We start from the raw sequence: 23,501 nt of genomic DNA, 5'->3' as shown, positions 1-23,501 counted from the left end.
GTGAGTGTAATTAAAAATGGCCAGCCGGGCTTCAACCAACCGGAGGTGCAGAACCGCGTTGAGATTATGACAATGGTATACCATGCGTGCCCTCATCACAGAGTACGTGAGAACAACTCAATTGAATAATCGTTTTTTCCTGTGCAGGGTGGCACTGCGGGTGAGAGTGCTAAACGAATAACGGGAAGGATGCGAGTTCAAAACCCGGTCATCGGGGCTCGTCCCTCTCGCATCTCACTAAAATGAGTACCGCTTTGTGAGAATTCAACAGTGATGTTGAGTGGTTTCGAGACTTTCCCTCCACCATCGGAATGTGGGATTTCCACCAGTAGATCGGGGACACGTGCTGCTGCATGGCAATTTGAGCAGGGAGACAACTAGACTTGACTTTTTTTATGAAAAGGAGGGTGGAGAATGCCACTTATTATACAAACAAAGCGTAACGGACACGAACACGTGTAGTTGTCATCGATTGTGTAAGAGCCAATTACGTAGCTTTATTATCCGTAGCACGCGACGGTGATGCGGACGTAAGGCAATGGTTGAGAAATCACATTTTTAGCCCCAGAAAATACCAGCGCATGTTTGGTTTGTGTCAGACCTTCTGACAGATCTGGCTGTATTTCAATTTAAAGCTTTTGTGACTGCAGGGATTCATATTCTTGGTTCTTTTGGTAAAGTCACGTAGAAGGGAAATAATAAAAGAATTAAAATTAAATTAAATTAGGACGCTGTCTTTCCGACAGCTCTGTTTCTTCACCTGAGGACGCCTGCTTGCGTTGTGGCCGAAACGTCGTGATAATTTTATTTTATGATGTTTTATTTGTATTATTTTATTATTTCTCTTCTATGTGACTTTACTGAAAGAACCAAGAAGATCTGGCTGTGGCAATGTTTTAATTTTTTTTTTACTATGATTGGGGTATATTTTCATGCACCATCAAAATACTTTGTAATTCCGTTAGAATTTATAAAATTATTATTTTACACTCATCTTTCTTTTCCCAGATAAATGGATTTGGTAATCCGTTGTCATGGATTCACACGGCAGTGTTAACTATATTGTGTAAGTTTACCCATATCCTTAAAATATTCGGATAAAAGGATTTTCACTTTTTTTATAGTGGTGTTAAGCAGCATAGCATAATCTTAAATTCAACTCTCATTGTACCAAGGGATATGGCAAATAAATACAAACATACCAATACACTTTGGCAACAAGCAGTAAAACAAGATTTGATAATGAGGTGCTTATAGAAATTTGGTATGTGATTATTTATTTGTTTATTTATGGGTGTTTTATTTTTTTACGTGGCCAAAATATGATCAAAACACGTTAATAGTTTCTCATATACACATGCATTGTGTAATACAGAAATGTATATTTTTTCCTTGTCTACTCAGCAAAGCCTCATTGAGTGTCATGGCTGGCTCTCCCCCCTCCCCCCTGCTCTTCATTAATGTCATCAAGTTCGGACAGACACCCTCCTTATTACACTTATTTACCCAAGAAACCCGTCACTGCATCTCAAGACTTATTTTTCATGAGGAGGAAGAAGTTTTTCACAGTGGCGGGAAGGGGAACTGGTGATTGCTTTGTAAAATCGCATTTAATAATTTGCAGTATCATTTTTTGTTTACGTTTCATTAAATAATATTTGGTCTCTGACGTCAGGTGCACAATGGCCCACTCTCGCGAATTGGCGTCACGGGGAATCTTTGATGTCCGCTAGCACGGCGCGTATTTAATGAAACAATAGCCACGTTATTAATCGGGGCGGCCCTCTCGACTCGAACCACGAGCCCCTCCGCGCGACCGCTGGGCCGTTTCACACCGCGATTAGAGCCTCGCAACTTTTCAATACTAAAAAAAGGTAATAATTGTACCCACCGAAAACTTCTATTACCTTAGCAGTGAATTTACATAATGTCCCCACTACTTGGGGTGACCTTTTGCAGGTATGATTTCTCCCTTGAGATGAGGCATTGGCCCCTTGAAGCCCAGCCACGGGGTTCACATTTCCAAACCTCATTTAAAATCCAATTTGGTGTTGGCAAGACCAGACTGTGTGCATTCCATGCACTTTCAAAGTTGATTATGCGGTAATGGAGCTCGGCTATCTTTGCCATAGCAGACGTTTTGCTTCTAAACCTCTGAAATGTGCGATGCTTCTCAGCAGCTGTATGCCATTATAAGGATACCATGATGGGTGTTATTGTTCGCTTTTGGATGTCGTGGTATTACATGAACAAAATATGATTATAGAGCCCTTGTTTACAGATGCTGTGGAACATTATTTTTTTAACTATTTGCCATGTGAATGCAGATAACAGAATATTGTGTTTATCTGCCCTGAATAACACACTCAGAGATTATTCCAACTTCTTATGTCCAGCTCATGTGCTAGACAACTCAACCGATTATGTCCAGTGGTTGAGTTTTTTCTAAATTGAAAAGCATTATTTTAATACACCATGCTACCAAAGTTACTTTAACTTTAACTGCCCATACACATACACGTGTGGGTTTAGTTCCCTGTCCTGATTGTGATTCCCAGCCACGGCTACCATCAGTGGTCAGTGATAACTGAGCTCGTTTTGGTCCTCCACTCCTTCACCGACCTGTCCTCACCAGGATGGTAAATTATGGTCAATCAAACCCTATGGCTTGACACGGCATGGGAAATCTTTAATCCAGCAGCAGATCAAAAAGGAGCTGAAAAAAATCGTCCAATAAAGATTGTAAAGTGGCCATCTGCTGAGATGAGCAAAAAGGGGTGGTGCTCGTCCCCATTGGAGGCTCGTGGCTAGTGGTGGGAATGCTACGTTTCCATGGTAAGGGATATGTAGGACAACCATGCAAGACTCCTTACAAACTGGTACTTATTTCATCAACCCCAGAGGGATGGTGGACTGAATCAACCACCAACTGCCATTTGAATATATCTGCCTTCTGATTACGAGTAGAGCTCTCCACCTACAGTGCCACCCAGCCAGAATAATAATGTTAACATAATTGGAGTCATCATGCACGACTTCCCATGATTCAAGGCTCTGCTTCCAAACAAGGCCCCGCAAGTCGTATTTGACGAGCGAGCGATGCCGACGTTACGTTAACCACACATGTAATGCACCGAGATGTTTTATTCCTAAGAGCATCTCTTTGATTGTGTGTTTTATGCAAACAGGCGACTGTGAGTATACGTTTTTAAGGTTAATTGTCATTTGATCCACGATTAAACGCGGCACTGCATGCTAAGCATTACACAAAAGTAACCGACACATTACTGAACGTTTTGTGCAGAAAGAAACGTGTGCATGAACGTCCGTGTCGGTTCACAAATGCATTGTGCACGGCTACGTTGCTACATTATCAACCAGCCTCCCTAAACCTGCTGAACCGGCCTGCCCTAAGCAAGCATGCATGCACCCTGGCCCCCATGCTCTGCTTCATCTCCATGCTGACCAAGCTTCGCCGGTCCCACCCACTGGTGCGTTCAGCCACCGCGTGACGGCCACGTCAGATGTGTGGCCGAGGCTCTGTCTGCATCATCATCATCATGCTGTCGCCAAGTGCGTGCCGAAAAAACGAGTGCGCATGGCTGCGGTGCTTTGTGTGCAAAATGAGCTTCTCGTCACACTGCCACTAAAAAAGGACAAATGTTTAATATTGGCCAAGGGTCCTTCTGCATTGCAGAGATTTTGAGGGGATTTTTTTTTTTTGAAGATTATAATCAGTTGTGCTCGTGCATCACAACCAACGCAGGCTCACTTTGTTATTTGTTCTCTTCATTTGCTCTGCGATTAATATTGCGCAGAATTGCCTTTGTCGCTTGCAGTGGCTGTCTTATTGGGAAGATGTGTCCGTAGATGCCATAACAATTTTTAAAGGACGAATGATTCATCATTTGTGTATTTTCCTCCCTGGTAATATGCATTTATTTCTCAGAAACGTGGTTGTTGTTTTACTATCATGTCTGAATTATGATAAGCATCCTTAACATGTCTTATTTTATAATAAAAAAACATGCTCGATAAGTCTAACCAATTACAACTTTATTGTTGGAGGGTGGAGCAGTGGCATAATGGTTAGCACACTTCATTGTCAACCCAGTTAATTCCCAGACATGGCTAATATCATTGGTGAAAGGTACCTGAACCTGTCCTGGGTCCCCCCTTCATCAAACCACAATGGCTAATGTGGTCAAGTATGGACCGACAACCTCCTTAATAAAGGTTTTTGGGTTAGATCGCATTAATTATAAATGTGTCGCAACCCTCCACCACCCGGCATGGCCAATCAGTAAAAAATGTGTCACGTTGACAAAAGACAAATAGTTCACTACTTGAGCCCACCGGTGTCTTGAAGATTGGATCCACAACATTTACAATTTGAGTACGACGTTTCGCTGGAAAATACATCCAGCATCTTCGGGCGATTTGCCAGAATAGTGAAGCCATCCACCTGTTTCGGGTCTTAAATAGTGCAGGATGACGTCATCATTGTTGAACCCCATCAGGATTCGAGATCACTTATTTACCCAAGAAAGCCTCACTGCTTCTCAAGAATCTGTTTCAGGAGGGTCCAGTCAAGTTACGTAGAGTCCAATTTTGTAATACTTGGGTAATTTCGATTCATTTGGACCATGACGCTGACACACAATGGCCTACTGAGGTGAATGACATCGTGGGACGTTTACCGTCCACTCTGGTTAATGCACTCCGCAGTATTAACCAGGGCGGCCACTGGGATCAAAACCGTGAACCTTTGCAATAAGTGGCAAATGTGCCACCGCCACGCCCCTGTCACCGCTCCCTCATCAAGATGGCACAGCGAGACCTTTGGCCAGCAATGGACACGGCGAGGGGCGGTTTCAATTGTATTGATGACTCCAAACAGAAATGGTATTCGGTTATGTGCAAAATGTGAGGATGAAAACACGTGTTCTGTATGCGCACCATAACGCCATGACCTTAGAATGCTATACACTCATCTTTAGTCCTATTCTTTGGTGTTACTTTGTAGCCCCATAATCGCACTGCTAATCAAGTTTGGTGGCTAGGTTTTATTTCAGACTTTTAGAGTCTAACTCCCACTGGGAATTATCCAAGTGCAAACTTGTCTATAGAGACAGTGAAGTCAATATTCAATAGGCTAATCCATTGCTTGTTAGTATCATGGTTAAAATCATAAATTGGCTGATTAATTCGCAATTCTTGTAAAAAGAAAACACCCATACATATAAAACCCAGATATCCTTTTCATGAATGATAACGAATATTACTGAGTTTTCGCCTTGTTTAATACGGGGCAACAATTATAATTTCGGTGAGAAACCACATTATAACATGCATTATATTAGAGCATCAGAACCCACATTTGCTACACTTAGTGATGCCTCTGTAAGCTGTGTTGTAAGGTGCGTCAGTTGACGAATACCAAAGTGAACATTTAGCTCGCTGTCATGTTTTTGTGGCTGGGCCTCGTGTTGCCCGGCCTGGTGTCCGAAGTTATTGCTCCACCTCCTCCACGTGCCGGGAGTTTTTACTTCCTGAAGACGCTGCTCCGAGCACTCGGAGCAAAACATCAACCCAAACAAACGGCACAACCGCGACAACCTACAGGGGGAAAATGGGGACTCTCTTTCTCTGTCGCAGGGGGTTCGGCTGAAGGCGAGGGAGGCTCTCCGGAGGGCGTTGGCCTCGCAAAGTTGGGCACCCAAGCGGAACGGGACCGGAGACTCAAGAAAAAGTGAGTGGAACCTCACAGGAGCCCTGCCATTCAGTCAGCCAGTTCACATCTCTTAGTGCCAGCGTTCAGTGTTGATAGAAAAAGTCGCACGTGTCAAAGCGGTTTCCCGGTTTTTTTGACCATCGGCATTAGGCTGTGTTCAGCTTTGTCGTGTTAGTCCACATTCTGTTGGTGTGTGCCAGTCCCTACTTAGATTTAACAGTATTGTAGGACAACCACACTAGTTCTCATGACACTTATGTATACATATGTAGAACGTGTTATATGCGACATGGCATTGGTACCAAGTAGTCCAGTGTACATGCTCTGTGGCAGTTTGTATAAAATCGATAGTTTGATTTCCAGGGGAACACCGATGACATTCATTGCCCCCCCTCCCTGCTTTAGTGACCATAAATAATGTGCATAAGATCAGTGCTTCACTGAATGCAGTTCATTTTCAGATTTGGAGTTTGAGATATGACTGAAGCACTCGGTGGCCAAGCCTTGCGAATAATGTGATTTGTGTCGTTAGCCACTACGCTGTACAGCCACTTAATTATTTAAATGAAATTATAAATTGTTGTAATTATGCCCGTGGATATTTTCTGCAAATGTAATATATTCCAAATCTTGAACGTTAGTTATATTATGGCACGTGGTTTCTGTTTGATAATCACCGATTTATTTTGAGATGTTTACAGATTTGTACCTCCACCCCTTTCTGTAGCATTCCTTGCATTTCCTCCTAGTCTCAGCTGGTAATAAGTATAGGCGGAATATAAAATAAGGTTCAAGTATATGTGTGTATTAGTCTGCGGTGGTATAATGATTAGCACAGTGGACTTGCAATCCAGATTGTTTGGTGATGGCAGCAGCGCACAAGCTCACATAACAACAACAAAATCAATACATTCGCCAATGGCACTGCTTTAAAATAGAACAAATATATACATGTTATATTTATGTGTCGGGCAGTGGCCCTTCATAGCACATAAAAGCATGATTACATATATAATAAATATACAATAATATTGAAAATATAATTGGTGAGTTTTAGGGTAAACAAAAAATCACCGATTATACATTTTTCTATTTTAAGGAAGTGTTTTAGATAAATGTGTTGAGTTTTTGTTGTAAATCTAGAGGTTACTGTTTCGTTCTCCTGTTGCAACAATTGGGAAAGTTCCTTAAATTCCACCCCCCCCCCGTACAGTAAATGGGTTCACAGCACAGTTAGTCAATCGGCAATTGGTGTGTGGTGGGGTAAAGTGTGGCTACTTCCACCCTCATGAGAGGTTCTCCAGAATTCCTTCTAGTGTAGGCCATTCTGCCAGCAGTGACGTGAGCAAGGGAGTGCAGGGCTCCGCCTTTATCACGTTACAAAGTAAGGTACAAGTGCATGCGTTTACTCGGAATTAAATTTGTACGATATTCACTATCCAGTAATTGCTGTTGAGACATTGGAAGTGAAAGTATTTTTGACACGCTCAAGTCTGCTTGTCAAGCCTTATTGTGCCCCAGCATCTGTCATCACATCCCATTGTGGACATGAAGATGAACGTGATTGCTTGTCTTTCTTTAAAGCAAGTAAAAGCTCGTTGAGAGCAGATGTCTCCTCTTCAAAGGAGACCTGGGTAAAATATAAAGAGACTAAACAGTAAAACAAAACCTATAGCAAGTAACATGCTCCCGATTGTGGGAAAAAAAATCGAAACAGCAATTAAATAAATGACGTCAACAATATTTAGAAATATAAAACAGAACAATACACTGCATTCCAGTGTATTGTTTTTAAGCTTAGGTAATCATATAATAGTTTTACTCAACTATTGAAGAAGTGAATATTATTGATTTCAGACTTCAGAAAAAAAAGTTCAGGTTAGAGGTCATGGAACAATACGATTTTCAATCGCGCGCAGAAAAAAACTCCCAAAAATCAATTTTATTCCTTGAAATCTGTTCACAGTCACTTGTGAAAAACATTTTGAGAGGTCATTTTGACATTGCTACTGGTCATTATAACCTTTGGGTGATTTTATACACAGTGGAGGCCTCTATACATATAAAATATGGTTTTCTTTAAATTGGATACAGCTCTGCAGAACTGGTATGAACTCATTATGAAATATAACATCTGTTTAATAATATTTAATTCCGTTTCATGCTTTGATGTTTATGTGTATCACCTGTCAAGTAAGCACCTCTCTGCACTTGGCAATTTTACTAGCCTATTTTCTATTTTTATCTTAATTTTTTTTTTCGTTTAGTAGCAAACAAAGACTTGTGAAAATGTTACAAATTTGCTAACAAATACTAATTAAGCAATAGACTTGAGCTGGGAATTAGAGCCCGAATTGATGATTGAACTGCTCCGTCCTAAAGGTTTGATTGCTAAACTATGACGACCTTAGCAGTAAAGTACACTTATCTGGGCATTAGCACAACACCAACACCGTCTCAACCTCGAACAATATGTTATATGTTTCTGTTAACGTGTAAGCCTCAATGATTTTGTTCGACTTGTTGACCCACCAGTGTGTTTTTGCCGTCTTAATTATCGATTGGCATGAGTGAGGTTCATAGGGTAACACAAATTCACCCTGTGAATCAACGCTGACATGACTGATAGGGTGCAACAGTGAATCACATCGGGCTCTTTTGCTAGCCATGCAACGAGATGCTTAGTCTCACGCTTCAGTTTTTGATAAGCCAGGAATTTCCAAAAATAATTCCCTAACATTTTCGCATAACACTACTGTGTTATTAAGCCTCACACATATTTTATCCAGCCATGCCTTTTATGGGCTTTTGTAGCTGCATTTCTATGATTTGGCATGTGATGTGTGGCAACTATTGAGTTTAAGTACATCCTTTTTTTCTATCCCGCTTCACATTCGCAGCATTCAATCTACTCCTACTTTTAAGAGACACTTAAAGGCCCCACCTCATTCGCCTGGCTTTCAAATGACACGAAGCTTGGCTGTGCGCCTCATAGTTACGACCCTTTATATTTGCGAAATATTGTGCGAGCTACAAATTGCCTTCTCGTTGAGGATATACTCATCATACCATAGGAATGTAGAATTTCCACCACTGGCTCGAAGCCACCACTGGAGATGAACATCTCATGCTTGTCTTAGCAGGGAGATACTTACTTTTGATTTCGCATTAAATTCGCATTCAGATGCTCGGCCGTTGTCAGATTGCGTGTGCTCACGAATGCCTAATATAATTGGCACTAACAGAGTGAAACCATTATTTACATCAGTGTTCTTGAGTAATTTTCAGAGGGCGGCCACTTTCGCCGATTGAGACATCAGTGTGAGGGCCGCTACACATTTGATTGAAAGCATTGGGGTTTGACAGCAGCACGACGGGGGTCTTATCATGTGGTGTGTATTGTCGGGGGCCACACGTCAGGGGCTGCACTAAAGGCCACCAGGGGCTCCCAGTGGCCTGCGGGCCTTGCAATCAAGAAAACTGATTTACAGCAATATGGAAAGATTAATCATCGGTAAGCTGTGAGCATCACACATCGAAAAACACAAGAAGCCATAATATCAACAGATGGTACGATGAATCGGTTGCAAAACAGTTGGGCATGCCTTATAATTATACACTTTACTTGCTGTGTTTAATGTTAAGTGTATTTACATATCTGCCCCATGTAGATGCTAGGCTACGGCCATGGCTCTACACATATATGTTTCTCTGTGTACGGCCCAGGTTTAGCTGTCTTGTGTCTCCCAGTCGTGCCTTTGGCATGGGTGTAAGGACTGTGCCTGGGCCGGCCTCCACTCGGCCATCAAAGTTCCACCAGCACTCCGCTCGTGTTGCCCTTTATACCATGCTGGAATCGGGGTGGAATCATGCCAATTGCTGGCACACAGCTATCAGAAATATGTTTCACTGGTGATTCTGGTCAATAATGGCAGGATTGTATTCACCATGATACCGAGCATGATCACTCTTGAAGCATGCTACATATGAATTTTCCATATGTTTCCATTGGTAATTGCTAAATAAAAAGTTTCTAAGTATTACATTGGCATTGGCCATTTAAATGTATGGCCAATTCCTGTGCAATACATTTCAGTGGCTTATTACATAGGAATTGATCATACGTTTCCACGGTGATAGCATTAAGCCCACCAGCCCCCATGGGTTCTCCATTCTTGCCTGAAAGCCACGCCAGGCCCCATGCAGCCAGGCCCTCCCACAAATCAATGATTCCACCTTTCCCATAATATTGTTCGGAATCATATGCGATTTTAAAACCTCAAATTGTGATTCAACACTGCGTACCATGAGATTTTCCCAGCTCTAGTGACTGCCCCATCTATAAAGACATTCCACACACAATCTGGGCATCTACTAATAAAGTATTCGCGCTTGTGGAATTATTAAATTAAAGTATAATCCTGGAGGTGTTATCGCCTCTGTCTATCGGGTAGAGTGCCTCGTCACTGTGCCTTGAAATAGATATCACTTTCTGGAAATGTGCTTTGGGTGTGTTTTCAGAAATGGAAATAATATGCCACACCAGAATACCCAGCACAATTCTTTTTATTAATTGTTAAAAGTAAAACTTGTAACTGCTCTGTTAATTTACCAAACTGAGCATTTTGTTTCACGCGTAAGCAACCATGTTTGCCAAACGCATTTTTATTCCAATGACATGCATTCAAATCATGTTCTCACAATCTTTATAAAGCAAGTGAAACATTGAAAATGTTTCAAGCTTCTACTTTAGTGCTAAAACGGTGTTCACGCCTGACAAAAAGAAAGTCAAAGTAACTTGGATTTTTTTTTATATGTTCAGGGCCAAAAATGACGTCGTTAATTTGTTTTATTATTTTATTAATATGTGACCGTGAAACATCTCACGGTTCCTATTGTGAATTCCATCTTGTTGCCACGAAGGAAAGGTTCTTTTCAGATCTACAGACATGGCCTTTCGTTCAACATTAATGCAAAGCAGTCCATTGCTCATAAAAAAAACTATCACATTAAATGGTGAGATCGTTTGGTCTAATTTAGTGGCTGAAATTAAAACTGCAACTTGCTAATGCTCTCTATCATTAACCGAGGTATAGGAAATGCAAATGTCAGCGCCCACCCTAAACCCAAATGCACTGTGCTATAGTGAAGACATTGAGTGCTAATTCCACAATCATTTTCTGTGACCAGGAACTTAACGTTCATTTGCAAACCTAACAATCACTTGTTCTAGCCAATCGCTTGTGGGTTTTTTTTCCCATCGCAGAACCTGTTAGCAATCGCACGTACTGCTTGTTTCGAGCACACTGCGAAACCATGAGGCAGGCAGACGCACAGACACATTCGCACAAGCATAAAAGACTAGGACAAATATCCCCCGTATAGCCTTAGACTATTGGGGCAAGTATTGTTAGCGAGCACCTATGAAGGCCAACACACACGGCGCCCGTGGGTGTGGGTGGCGAGCAGCACCAAGGCCAGGTTTGTTTCCATAGTGGCGATGGTTACAATCTGCACCAGGTACTTATTTGAGGCTGAGTAGGCCTAGGGGGTGCCCAGAACCCTTTCAGATAATCGTCACCAGTGTTGGCCGTGAGCAGGAATCTAACTCGGGTCGCCAGGTTTCATAGCACGGCGCGCTAACCTCAACACTTAACCTCAACACAGACACTAATTAATGATTCCAGCCGTGTGGCCAGAGAGGTACGGGCATCAGCGTTTCATTTACTGAGACTGGGCGGGAGGAGCTGCGAGAGTCCATTCTGAATTACGTTTATGGGCCCCCATTTGGCTTTTGATGGACACGAGACTTGTTTAATAATTTGAAAACTTGCGCAGTGTTCTTAACTGCCGCGGGGTTGTTGGCGCTGCCCGTGAGAGTGATGGGTAAATCACTGGACGGATCGCAGCCTCGACTATAAAAAGATTTCGGGTAGTCTGTTCAATATGGACAGCAGCATAGAGGGTAGGATTTTTTTAATCAATATAACATTACCGGCACTACCTAAGGCCGATAAATCTTTATCTAAAATGAAAGGCCCAGCTGCTTGTCTCATTGCCCTTGCAAGCTGTTATGAAGAACAGTGATCTTACCATTCACTTAATCCCTCGTGATTTAATATGAATGGAGCTTATGGAGGACCCACGCATCAATTTGCAAGGTCAAACGCTGACATAATTAGACTTCTCAATACAGATTTGCCTATTCTTTATTTTACTTGTGTCACCAGATCAAAGAAAGTCGTGCTGATAGTTGCTTGTCTCTGCTGATTGAAAAACACTGGATGTTACAAGAGAATACATTTCTAAATGTGTAACTCGGAGATCGGAGGGAGAAGTCGGCTTTCAAATTAATATTTCACACATTTAATGAAGTTCAACGACTACATGATAATGAGTACAAACATTCATAAGAGAGCTCACAAGTGAAATAACCTTCCCCCGAATATTTAAGCTTCGTGGAAGTGCATATTAAATTTGTAAGAGAGTGTGCCATGTTTACTTAACTTATTTCTTTTACTGCCTTCATCGATAAAAAATAATGGTTATTTTAAATTAAGCACATTTTTCCAAGGACATAAAAAGAGCAAAAAGTTAAACATTATTATATACGTGTGGTATCAGCAAACAATATCAACCTTGCCGTTTAATTACGTGAGAGAACACGGTGATGAGATGTTAACTACCTTGCCTGGTATACAGGAGGTCGTGGGTTCGATCCCCACCGTGACACCTGTATATTGAGAGTTTGCATGTTCTCCCCGTGGTCGTGTGGATTTTTCTCCAGGTCCTCCGGTTTTTTCCTCCGCAAATTTCCACGTGATAAAGCCACTTCATTGGGCTATCATTTGTGGCCAAGTCGCTTCTGAAAAAGAGATGTATATTCCAGTTGGCCTTGCCTGGTATAATAAAAAATAGTTTATAGCTTAGTAGTTTAGTCGTGTTCTATACACTGCTGGGTCACGTGCTCCTGATGTTGCCTGGTGTCCGTCATGGTTCTGCAAAGGCACACAAGTCATCTTTATCTTGTGCGTAAGCCGATCTCTCCACTGAAAATGACTCAATTGGGACGACACTTGGTCAACATCACCTCGACTGTGAAAACTTTGCAGAACGCTTTTGATCACGGCTTGAGACTCGGTGAGGCTTTCCTGGGTGGCAGATTTGTCCCAGGATGGTGTCACGTATTTTGATAAAAAATTACATTCACTGGACCTGACTAAATAGGATCATCAATAATCAAAGTAATAATGGAGATTGCAATGTGCCTGTATTTTAGCAGACGTATGTGCGTATAGTAATAACACGTTCACTCTGAAACATTTGTTTTCACGATTAACAATGCGTTATAATGGAAACTTTACATGCTTAAAAGATATAAATAATTGTAATCCTTGTCTTTGTTCTATTCATTAAAAAACTTCCACAATCCGTAAGCATATTCTTCGAAAGACTGTGTTTACCAATCTCTATGAAACAATTTACAGAGATTGTGTAAAGATTAGTTTGAAGATTATCTAATGTAATAGCAGTCTCATTATTGCGTTTTATATTTCTCATTATGTTATGCACATTGATGAATGACAAAATGTAATTCAATGGCACTTGAGCCTATCTGTATGAAATGGGTTTGGAATGAGATGCCCCGGTATGACGCTAACATGGCAGGGCACTGTCTTGGTTACTTATTATCGCGTATGCTATCAATTGGGCGCAGAAAATGCCACCCCAACATTGGTGTACATTTTACAGTTCGGAGCCAAACACATTAATGTATTTGCGTCATCCGCCATCAACTGTGCTTCTCTCCTGTATGTTATCATGTGGCTATGACTGGAGTCACCGATTACTTGCTCCCATCGCTCACGGCGGAAGGATCCTTCACAAGAGGCAGTTCTCTCAATCAAGCATTCGGTCTAGTCTTCCACTATTCTTAGACGAGGTGGAAGTACCCACAATTCTCGACCCCGCCATGGTGACCTGCCCATCGACTCACTGTGGTTTACCCATTTTTATTGCTGGGTGGACTGAGGTTGGGGAGGTGGGGGGGGGGATTTATTTTATTTGTATTAATTTTAACTTCATTTTTTTACGTACGTGACTTTACCGAAAGAACTAAGAGTATGAATCCTTGCAGTCACGAAAACTTCTAATCTAGAAGAAATGCTCACATTCATTTGCCTCGTCAAGATATCGAACCAGTGTGACCTCTTGGATTTGCAAGTCCAGTGTGCTAACCGTGACACCGTTGTTGCATCCCGTTGCTCTTACAAATTGTACATCGATCTCTCGCCCTTGTGTTCACTGCGTCCAGGCACGAGTTGCTGGAGGAGGCCCGGAGACAGGGCCTGCCCTTTGCCCTCTGGGATGGGCAGACTGTTGTGGCTTGGCTGGAGGTAACACCACCCATTCCCCACGTGAACAAGGGCACAAAACCACGCACACACACACATGGATTCTATATCACTGTCGAACTTGCCTTTGTCCTCAGATGTATTATTTTAAATGTACAGATTAATATGACCTGCTGTGACATGGATATTCACCAATAAAGGAAAGAAAACGTGTTTTTTTAGAAACGTGGAGAGGTGCACGCCTACAATTACTTTGAGAGACAGGAAGATGCATGTACACATTAGAGAACACACAGGTTAAATGCATCATTCTAACTCTTGTGAAAAGTGAGTCGGCTTATCCTTACAGACAGAGGATAATGCATTAACACTCTCAACCTTAGTTGAATAGCGTGAAAAAATCACGATGTTGCAATCCCGTTAAAATAGCCTTGCAATTCGGCCTTCTTGGAGATATTGAAGGACTGCATTGGACACACTCAATACACAATGGTATACAAGTACTGCTATTTTAATTTTCTTTTCTTGAAACATTGTCTCCTCCATCTTTGTGCGTGTCTGTGTGTGTGTATATATGTGTAATGGGGAACAGTAGCACATTGGTTATTGCACTGCACTATGAACCTGGTGATCCGAGTTCGATTCCTGTTCACCGTCAATGTCAGTTACGATTGTCTGAACCAGCCCTGGGCCTCTCCTAGGTCGACTCGGTCTTAAAATTAGTACTTGACCCGAAGTGTAAACACCGCTACCAGAGAGACAAAGGTGATTGGGCGTGGTGCTGACCACCCACCCCCCCTCATGTGCCATGCCAGCCTTCATAGGTGCTTGCTCATAGCACTTTCCCCAACTGTCTGTTAAGGCTATACGGGGGTCTTTGTCTTTGTTAAATATGTAAATACAGTATATTAACCGCACATTCAAGTTAGATGTCTCCCTGCCCAAACCAGTTTTCTGAGTTGGAGATAGAAATTACGCTTTTCCGTAGCAGGATCCAGTGTTTCTTTATCTGGTGACCACTTGGCCATATATAATATGTAAAGTAAATGATAGTTATGCGATGAATAATAGTTATCCGATTAGTGTGGTTGGCTACGTACAGCGTGAAAGACGTTCAACATACATACATTATAAAGTACGTAGTCCGTACAGGATGAAGGTCATTCCACACTTTGTGGGTCGTAAGGGTTATTTGAACATGCTTAACCATGCTGGTCAGTGTGAGTTGGTCAAGGATGGGGTCCCCGGACCAGTGGTTCAGGTACCACTCGCCACTGAAGTTTAGATGGTTGGGATTATAGTGTGGCACTGCGGAATCATTTAGCCCCGTTTACAGTATGTAGTTGAGTGCTTTGTTTATTTCATGAAATCTTGAAAAGGTATTCTGTTGAGTAATATTAATTGATTAATGTATGTATGAGTGGAAGTCATATATACAATTCCATAAGGGATACTATAGAATCCTTTAAGAACTTCAATTTTTGGAGGATTCCTGAAAATAATTTCTGTAATATGATGTGATTTTTCGCATGTGTAGATAATGGAATAAAAACAGCTCTTGAGTGGTCTATAAGAGCCGTCTGTCAGGATCCCGTCGGTCACCATAACCAGATTAATATTCAGGTGAGGGCCTGGGTAGGCCATTGCTACAACCAATTTTAGATTTGAAGCTTTCGTGACTGCAAGGATTCATATTCTTAGGTTTTTTCGGTGAAGTACCTACGTGACTTTACCGAAAAAACCTAAGAATATGCTACAACCAAGTCTGTTTTTTATAACAGTCCAATCTTGATCAGTATACAATTTATTTGCATTTACCTAAGTATGCGTGGTGCAGTGGTTGGCACACTGCACGATGAACCATGCTGCCTGTGTTCGATTACCAGCCACGGCTAGCACAAGTGGCGATTGATGTTCAAACTGGTCCTGGGTGCACTCCTCCATAAGCAACCGGCACTGATGAGCGTGGTGAGGAATGGAAATCAACGTGACCCAAAACGGCCATGGGGAGGCCTTCATCCAGCAGTGGATTATCAATGGGCTGTACATTATACAAACAGTAAGTGCAACATGGTTTTCCCAAGCACACTAATGTAAAAATGCTCGGTGAGTTTGCATTTGTTTATTTTACTATAAACCCTTAACATGACTTATTGTACGCCTGAGATATTATCAATGTACATTTCGTTATTTTACTGGTTTATGTTGTCAAAAAAATACATATTGTATTTTAGGCACCAGCAGCAGCGAAGAGATGACAAAAATATTGCTTCACGACTGATCTGTATTTTTATCTCTCCCCTCTGTACAATTAAAGTACTGGCACAGCGTGTCGTAGGGCCCGTAGCTGTGGGATATTCTGTGCAGTACTCGGTGATAAGGCAGTATTATATCAGTGCCGATGTTCACGAACAGATATAAAAACAATTTTGCAAGGGAAAAGCAATTGAAGATTTTTTTGGGGCATTCTATTATGGGCAGGAATGTGTTTCTAACCGGCTGTCAGGGGGAATGTTATTGCGATGAGCACACTCCATTTCAAAAATGTTTTTTTTTTTACACGAGTGTCCAGTGTTATTTTAAAATCACGTAGGATCTCAGTTGAAGTTGAAATGAACCCTTTACTTTTAAGCATGTTTGTGCAATTCTTTTGAAAAGAAAATCGTTTGAGAATGCTTGAATAATGTGTATTGCTCATTCGTTATAGCTGCAGGATTTGTGTAATATGGATGTCGGTAAACTTCTTACGGTCTATGTAAGAAATCTATTTCACATGCCCTCTTGAGGATTTGCAATTATGATAATACATTTTTATAGTTTTGTTTTCATGGATATTCTCAAAAAACGTCTGACATATTTGAATTTATTTGCATTTAGATTTATAGTTTTTCCAATATAACATACTAGCCAATGAAACCCAGGAAATTGAAACTTTAGGACCAAGTGTTATTGAAGCACCAGCAAAAAGTAAACTTTGTTTTGATATGAAGTGGCATTCTATCCCAGGGACGCTTATGAAGAGGTGAATGTAATACGTTCAACTACATTTTTGTGAATATATTTTTTAATTCTATAAAATCGACAGCTCGGGGTGCTGCAGATGTAATCTGCACGGGTTCAATTTATAGCTTGGGTGCTTCCCAGCATAATGTATATACCGGCGGCAGGAAAAAAGGAGACATTTGCCCTCTTGGTGTGCCATTACCAGAGGTGACCAGAGCCAAGACCTTTTTAAAATATTTATTGTTCCCAAATTATTATTTCGAGTGTGTTATCACTGGAGCCGTGTCGAGACACAAGGAATTCGTTCAGAACTCTTGACAGGGCATCCCCACCCCATGTCACAGAACGGTCTTTTGTAGAAAAATATCGCAGAACTGCTTCTGATCTATATTTTTTAAATGACTTGTCCACGCTAAAGGGGGAAGCACTTTCCTACCCTCCCTGCCACAAAGAGTAATGGTCATCGCACGATCGTCAAACTGATCATTTTTGTTGTCATAGAGCTGGAATTTTTTTTTTAATGATGTACAAAATTTAATTGAAAATATGATGCGTTTTTGTGCAGTCACTGGTGTTCAGCCTAAGACCAGGGGGACATTGCCTTGATTTGAACCCAGGGTCGCAGAATTGCAAGCTCTGCACGCTGACCTCTGAACTAGCCGGCCATCTTGCAGAGCCAAATACATGAGCTCAGGAAACTATCCTCTTCACCAATTTTGAATCCGGGCACTGCATCCCCCACCCCCACCTCCCACACACCTTGAATTTAGTGGCAACAAGAAACATAATAATAATGAATTTTAACCTTGCAGATCATTACATTGTTAACAAAAAGGCGCACTGTGGACTGTAGAACATATGCGAACTGCAGTGTCACAACACCCCTAATCCTCTCCACAGACAGTCAACAATATCACGTCGTGTTACCCTCCCCCCACCCCCCACCCCCCACCTCTCAATATTCATCATCTCCTTTCTGTGAGCATGGCGAGGATCCTAACAACAGAGCAAGTGGCTCGGCATCAGGCCAGCAAGGCCGTGGTTATTGTCCCTATGTGTGCGTGTGCACGTGTCTTTCAGCTGTGGGTGGGCATGCCGGCGTGGTACGTGGCCGCGTGCCGTGCCAACGTCAAGAGCGGCGCCATCATGTCGGCGCTGTCGGACACCGAGATCCAGCGCGAGATCGGCATCTCGAACCCGCTGCACCGGCTCAAGCTGCGCCTCGCCATCCAGGAGATGGTGTCGCTCACCAGCCCCTCGGCGCCACCCACCTCGCGCACGGTAGCACCGCGCTCGCTCGTCTCCCGTCCCTTCCGAGGGCTCGTTAGCGACGCCGGGGCCCAGTTCGTGTGTCTCGTTGGTGTGTGCCAAAGTGCTCGGGCGCACTGCTCCTTGTTGTAGTGCGGGCCCCAGTGCCTCGCACGCGCTCGCTCGCTCGCTCGCTGCTCCCGCTCAGGAACCAACACACAGACACAACGACCCCCGCATTTTGCTTTCAGTAAGCGAGCAAATACTCAGGCCGGCAGAGCCACATGCACGAGGAGGTATACACCTACGCCATGGCTGGCCACCTGCATCTCCCCAACTCTGATGTTTTTACATCATTGTCATCATTGTCATCTTGAGTCACAGTCAATCCACTCTCGGATGAAGGTCACCTGCACACGAGCTTATTTCATTGCACCATCTCCTAGGTTGACATCCTCTCAGACCCGTTCAATTCCTTAGCTGCCACTCTATCATGATTCGTCACCATCGGCCGTCATCCCTTCTAGCTGTGATGTGTCCTGCCTCAAGCCCCACTTACTTTTCTTAACAGTTTGAATAATGCCTTTAACCTGCATATTTTATTTCATCCCTGTGTTGTTCCTCTTTCTCTGTCTCCCTCCTTCTCAATGTTGTACAATGTATCAAATATTAATTGTTGAGGCTGAGTTTTCCTGGGGGATGCCCAGGACAGGTTTAGATATCTCTTGCCACTGATGTCGTGCATGCCTGGAAATCAAAGTCTGGGTGATAAGAGAAGAGTGCATAAACCTCTTGCATCACGCACCCATATGCAAAGGACTTGTACTATATAATTTGTGTAGTTCCAATTGTGCATTTTTTTCATGTAAATAACATTTTGTGTTTTTGATTTTCAGAGTATCATGAAAAAAATATTTTTTCAGAGTACCATAATAAATAAAACCACTAACCTATTTTAAAGAATCAACTGACTTGATTAAAATTGTAAATAAAAAAAATAGTATCCATTATTATTATGAAGTACGGTTATGAAACTTAATGCTCGACGAAAATTGTTTTTTATTCAACACAAGTTTGTAATTGAACCAGGAAGGCCCTCTTATCATTGCGTAATACATCCGTGATTGGTCTGATCGACCGGTACATTGCTGCGTCACATGATCTTCACATGTCACCATGGCGTTATGAACTATCACCGTGGTAACATGATTTCACAACATATATATCTGGAAATGCAATCAGAGCAGTCATTCGCAATTGTATAACCGTACTTGGCAATTATCGTGTTTCCACGTTACTTGTCAGTGTAAACAATATCATAATTGTTTGTGCTTTGAATCTAGCACCAACTGAGAAATGTAAGGTGTAGATTAGGTGTAAATATGCCAGTGGACTATAAATCAAAAATATCAGACCCCAAGTGGCCGCAGTACATGGCAAAGGATCTCTTGAATGACCTGGGGATTTCTCGTAAAGACGGCGGTTTATAGGGTAGCTTACGGCACACTGCGGGTCTCTAGCAATGCAACACATCTGAGCTCTTAGCACAATAAAGACCTTACCTTGAAGGCCTCAGAAGGTCAACCTATTTGACTCTTTGGGGTACCATATCAAACCCACTTTGACCTTATTTCTCAACGGCTGTCAGCTTCCCTCAGTAGAAATACTTCACGCAAACTGACCATTTAAGAAGAGGTCAAAGACTGTCTTGTTTAGGGTTACGTCTGATTATCGACTTGCCCTTTTGCAGGCTAATGGCTCCCTGACCTTCGGCCATGTAACCCTTGTAATTAGTCAGGGACTTGGTGATTCTCGCGACACATGCTCAGTGCGGTCCTCCTACCTACCCATTTCTCAAACCAGCCCCTGATTACACAGCCAAAGGAAGCATCTGCCTTCCTTATGCCTATTAACCTTTGTGAGGTTCGGGGCTAAAGGTGATCCCATTGAAGCCATTTGGCAATTAAAATCATTATCTGTGGATTCACCAAAGTCACAGTACACAATACAGATGCATTTTAGCCTGTTTACTCACGCGTTCGTGAAGATGGTGTCTTTAGAGAATGTGGCTCACGTCAGCCATTTGACAATTAAATTAAGTGAATCGCTATGAGACACATCCTTTACCAGTGACAAAATATAGTGATAAGTTTTTACCCTTTCAACTGGTACAAAAACTGACACCTTTATACAAGGCATCATGTTTGCAATAACCACAACACAAGCAGTCAAAATGCAAACAAAAATAAACAACTCTGATGATGATAATGATATGCACTGTCCTTGAAGTTGATTGGTCCACACTCGAGACAGCTTTTCTGGTTATTGCAAACATGATGCCTTGTATAAAGGTGTCAGTTTTTGTACCAGTTGAAAGGGTAAAAACCTATCACTAAAGTCAATCGATCAAGAGGGGGTTTTTTTGTTGTTGCAAGGGGGTGGTGGAGCCATCTACAGATTTCAATTTTTACTGCTTTGCATTCTAGAGAAGGTGGTTACACAACCCTAAGGATGATCCCTACCCTTAGAAAATTAAATTACGTGGGCCGGCTGCTAGAAACTGGATTGCGCGGTGGTCCAGTTATTTGTACACTGGACTTTGCAGCCAGCAGTCTGAGTTCGACTGCTGGCCATTGCTGACGTCACTTGCAAGTAATATTTGTACGCCGCTTCAGCGCCCTGCGCTAACCGGTGTGGCGAAGTATGGTTGAACAACCTCCATGTCCAGCTTGCACGGAGAAGCCTTCAAGAAGCAGTGGTGTGACAAAATGATTAAAATTGATTATTTATGATAATGTAAACAAGCAGGAATCCTCACGTGGGCAAATCGGCCACACATCTTCACATAGCGAGTAACCAATCAAAAGTAATACATGCTGCATATACTGTATATTAGGGGTAGAACGATGCATCTATTCATTGATTAATACCGATGCTCAAGCTCACGATGCAGGAATCAATGTGTGCATGTGAAAATCAATGTTTGCGATTCATACATTAGGCTCACATGACGCCTTCAGACTCGTATAGAGACCCATATATTGATATAGAGACCCATAGACTCACTCAGAGACCCATTAGCTTACACTAGACATGAGTTCACACATACCCATAGGCGTGCAATGGCCATGAGTTCACAATGCGTTCCACTGCTTGTTGTGGTGTGTTAGGTTATTTACATCTGAACACTCGTGGCTCATGGAACACCCAGGAAGGGGAGTAGAGTCGGCGCGAGATGAGCAGGGAAGGGATGTGCGGGACAGACGTACCCCAAGACGGACAAAGAGGCCACAGCTCAAGATGAGCAGCAGGAAGAAAGGAGGATTGCCGGTGCAGGAAGGGAAAGGGGGGGCAGAAGGAATGACTTGGCCAAGATGTCAGCGATGGGAGGGGAGGGAAGAGGAGGGAAAGAGAAGGAACGAACAAGCATGACCGAGCTACACGGAGCAGCGTTTGTTCTCACAGGGGGCGGGGAGAGGGGAGTGACCGCACAGAAGTTATGTGAATTACGGGAGGCTGGAGCTGATTTAGTTAGACAGATTTGAATTTACAATTGAACATGAAAATTAACGACCGCTGTGGCATGCGTCTAATGGAGGTGGGAGACTGCTAAATTCCAACAGAAACGCCCAATGCATGGGTTTCATTTTGCACATTACCATTCAGGCTTGTATATGCAGTTTGAGTCTTAGCTCCCTGTCAAAAGGAAGTTACTGAGATATTTTGTCAGCCGTTAAAGCCACAGCACACAGGCGCAGGGGCAATAGGATGATCAAACGGGAAATATTCACTGACGTGAGCGGACGGCTGCCGTCAAATAGCAGCGAAGCAATGCGGCTTCTGCCTAGTCATTGGCGACAAGTTCATAATTTTCCCCATGGGTCTCTGCCCATGAACATAATCTGCACGTCTGACCTGCGAGTGCAAAAATTATCATCTTGGCGGTCTCTGAAGTGAAATCTTACAGCCAGTCTAAGCGTAGCTGGGAATTACTGATTCTTCTAAGGGTTAATTGAATTTTATTCCCTCGGACGCGAAAATGAAAATTTCTGCAAATCGATTTCGTGTTCTCGAGGGTGCGTAGCATGTAGTGTTTTACAGGGACAATATTTTAATCCAAAGATGATTTACAAACCGCTGGATTGTGGTGACTCCACATCGGAAAATGTAATTTCCATATAAATAAATAAGTTTTATATGCTTCATCCAAACATAAATAATGCTGTTTGGTCAATGTTAGGCGCCAAAGGAATCAGCCTCGGATCCCATAGTAGTTATATTTGTATAAGTTATTGTGTATTCGTACCGGTAAAAAACATTTTAATTTTACATTATGGCATGCAAGTTGTCAGCAGTTTTATAGGCAAACATTTCTCATTTGATTTAAAATGTTCCTTTAAAAAACAATGAGTTATTGGTAGCCGTTTGTATTTTTAATATTTTACTGAACTGATAAATCTTGTGGTTTAATAAGTCCTGATGGGTCACCGGTGTAACTGCTGCTGTTAGCTCACTCAGGTGCACTTGTTTAAGGCTCATACCACCCAGCCCGGTCACACGTGCTACATTTCCACGGCTATTGGCCATGCGGAAGCGATCTTAAAATAGTTTCAAAAGCTTGACCTAGACTTGTGTTAGCAGGCTAGGGGTCTCCGAGCTAACATTTTGTTTCTTTTGTAATTCTCACCGCGTGCTTTCAACCAACACGTGGCCTTGAGGTTGGACTAAGTGACCACGCATCCCCTTTCCACATTGACACTATGTCTGCACGTGTGTATGTTGAACTTCTTTCGCACCGTACATAGCCAACCGTGATAATCGGAGGTGCACTACGATGTCACTACGATGTCACGATGGTCCTGTCAGCCGGGTTTAAATTGTTGCAGCTTCCTTCACATGACGGTGAGCTCGTGAGCCTGGATAACCAAGTCCGCTTGTTTTGGGGTTCTCAGGTCGAGCACCGAAGTTGGCACCATTCCCAGTACTCTTTGGTTCTTTCGGTAAAGTCGCGTAGAAAGAAAATAAATTAAATAATAGAAGACGACGTTTCCATTGCAACACAAGCAATCGTCATCAGGTAGAACAAAATTTGAGAGAGAGAGAGACAAAACACAGACACGGAGACACACAGACAGACACAAGTAGAGAGAGAGAGAGACACA

The 23,501-nt window shown here is 42.5% G+C and overlaps 1 protein-coding gene across 14 annotated transcripts in view; it reads left to right on the top strand.

The window, feature by feature from the left end:
• The window catches only part of PPFIA2 (PPFI scaffold protein A2), a 350,657-nt gene that overhangs the window by 286,850 nt on the left and 40,306 nt on the right, over window positions 1–23,501 (top strand). For all 14 annotated transcript variants that reach the window (XM_078858949.1, XM_078858948.1, XM_078858941.1 and 11 more), the window contains 3 exons: window positions 5,659–5,752; window positions 14,049–14,130; window positions 18,172–18,372. In XM_078858949.1, coding sequence (XP_078715075.1) covers window positions 5,659–5,752; window positions 14,049–14,130; window positions 18,172–18,372 — 377 coding nt within the window. The remainder of the gene's footprint in view (window positions 1–5,658; window positions 5,753–14,048; window positions 14,131–18,171; window positions 18,373–23,501) is intronic.

Source organism: Lampetra fluviatilis, chromosome 8, assembly GCF_964198595.1.
Source record: "Lampetra fluviatilis chromosome 8, kcLamFluv1.1, whole genome shotgun sequence".
NCBI classification, from domain to species: Eukaryota; Metazoa; Chordata; class Hyperoartia; order Petromyzontiformes; family Petromyzontidae; genus Lampetra; species Lampetra fluviatilis.
The sequence above is the reverse complement of the archived record's forward strand: the minus strand, read 5'-3'. Positions and strand labels throughout refer to the sequence as shown.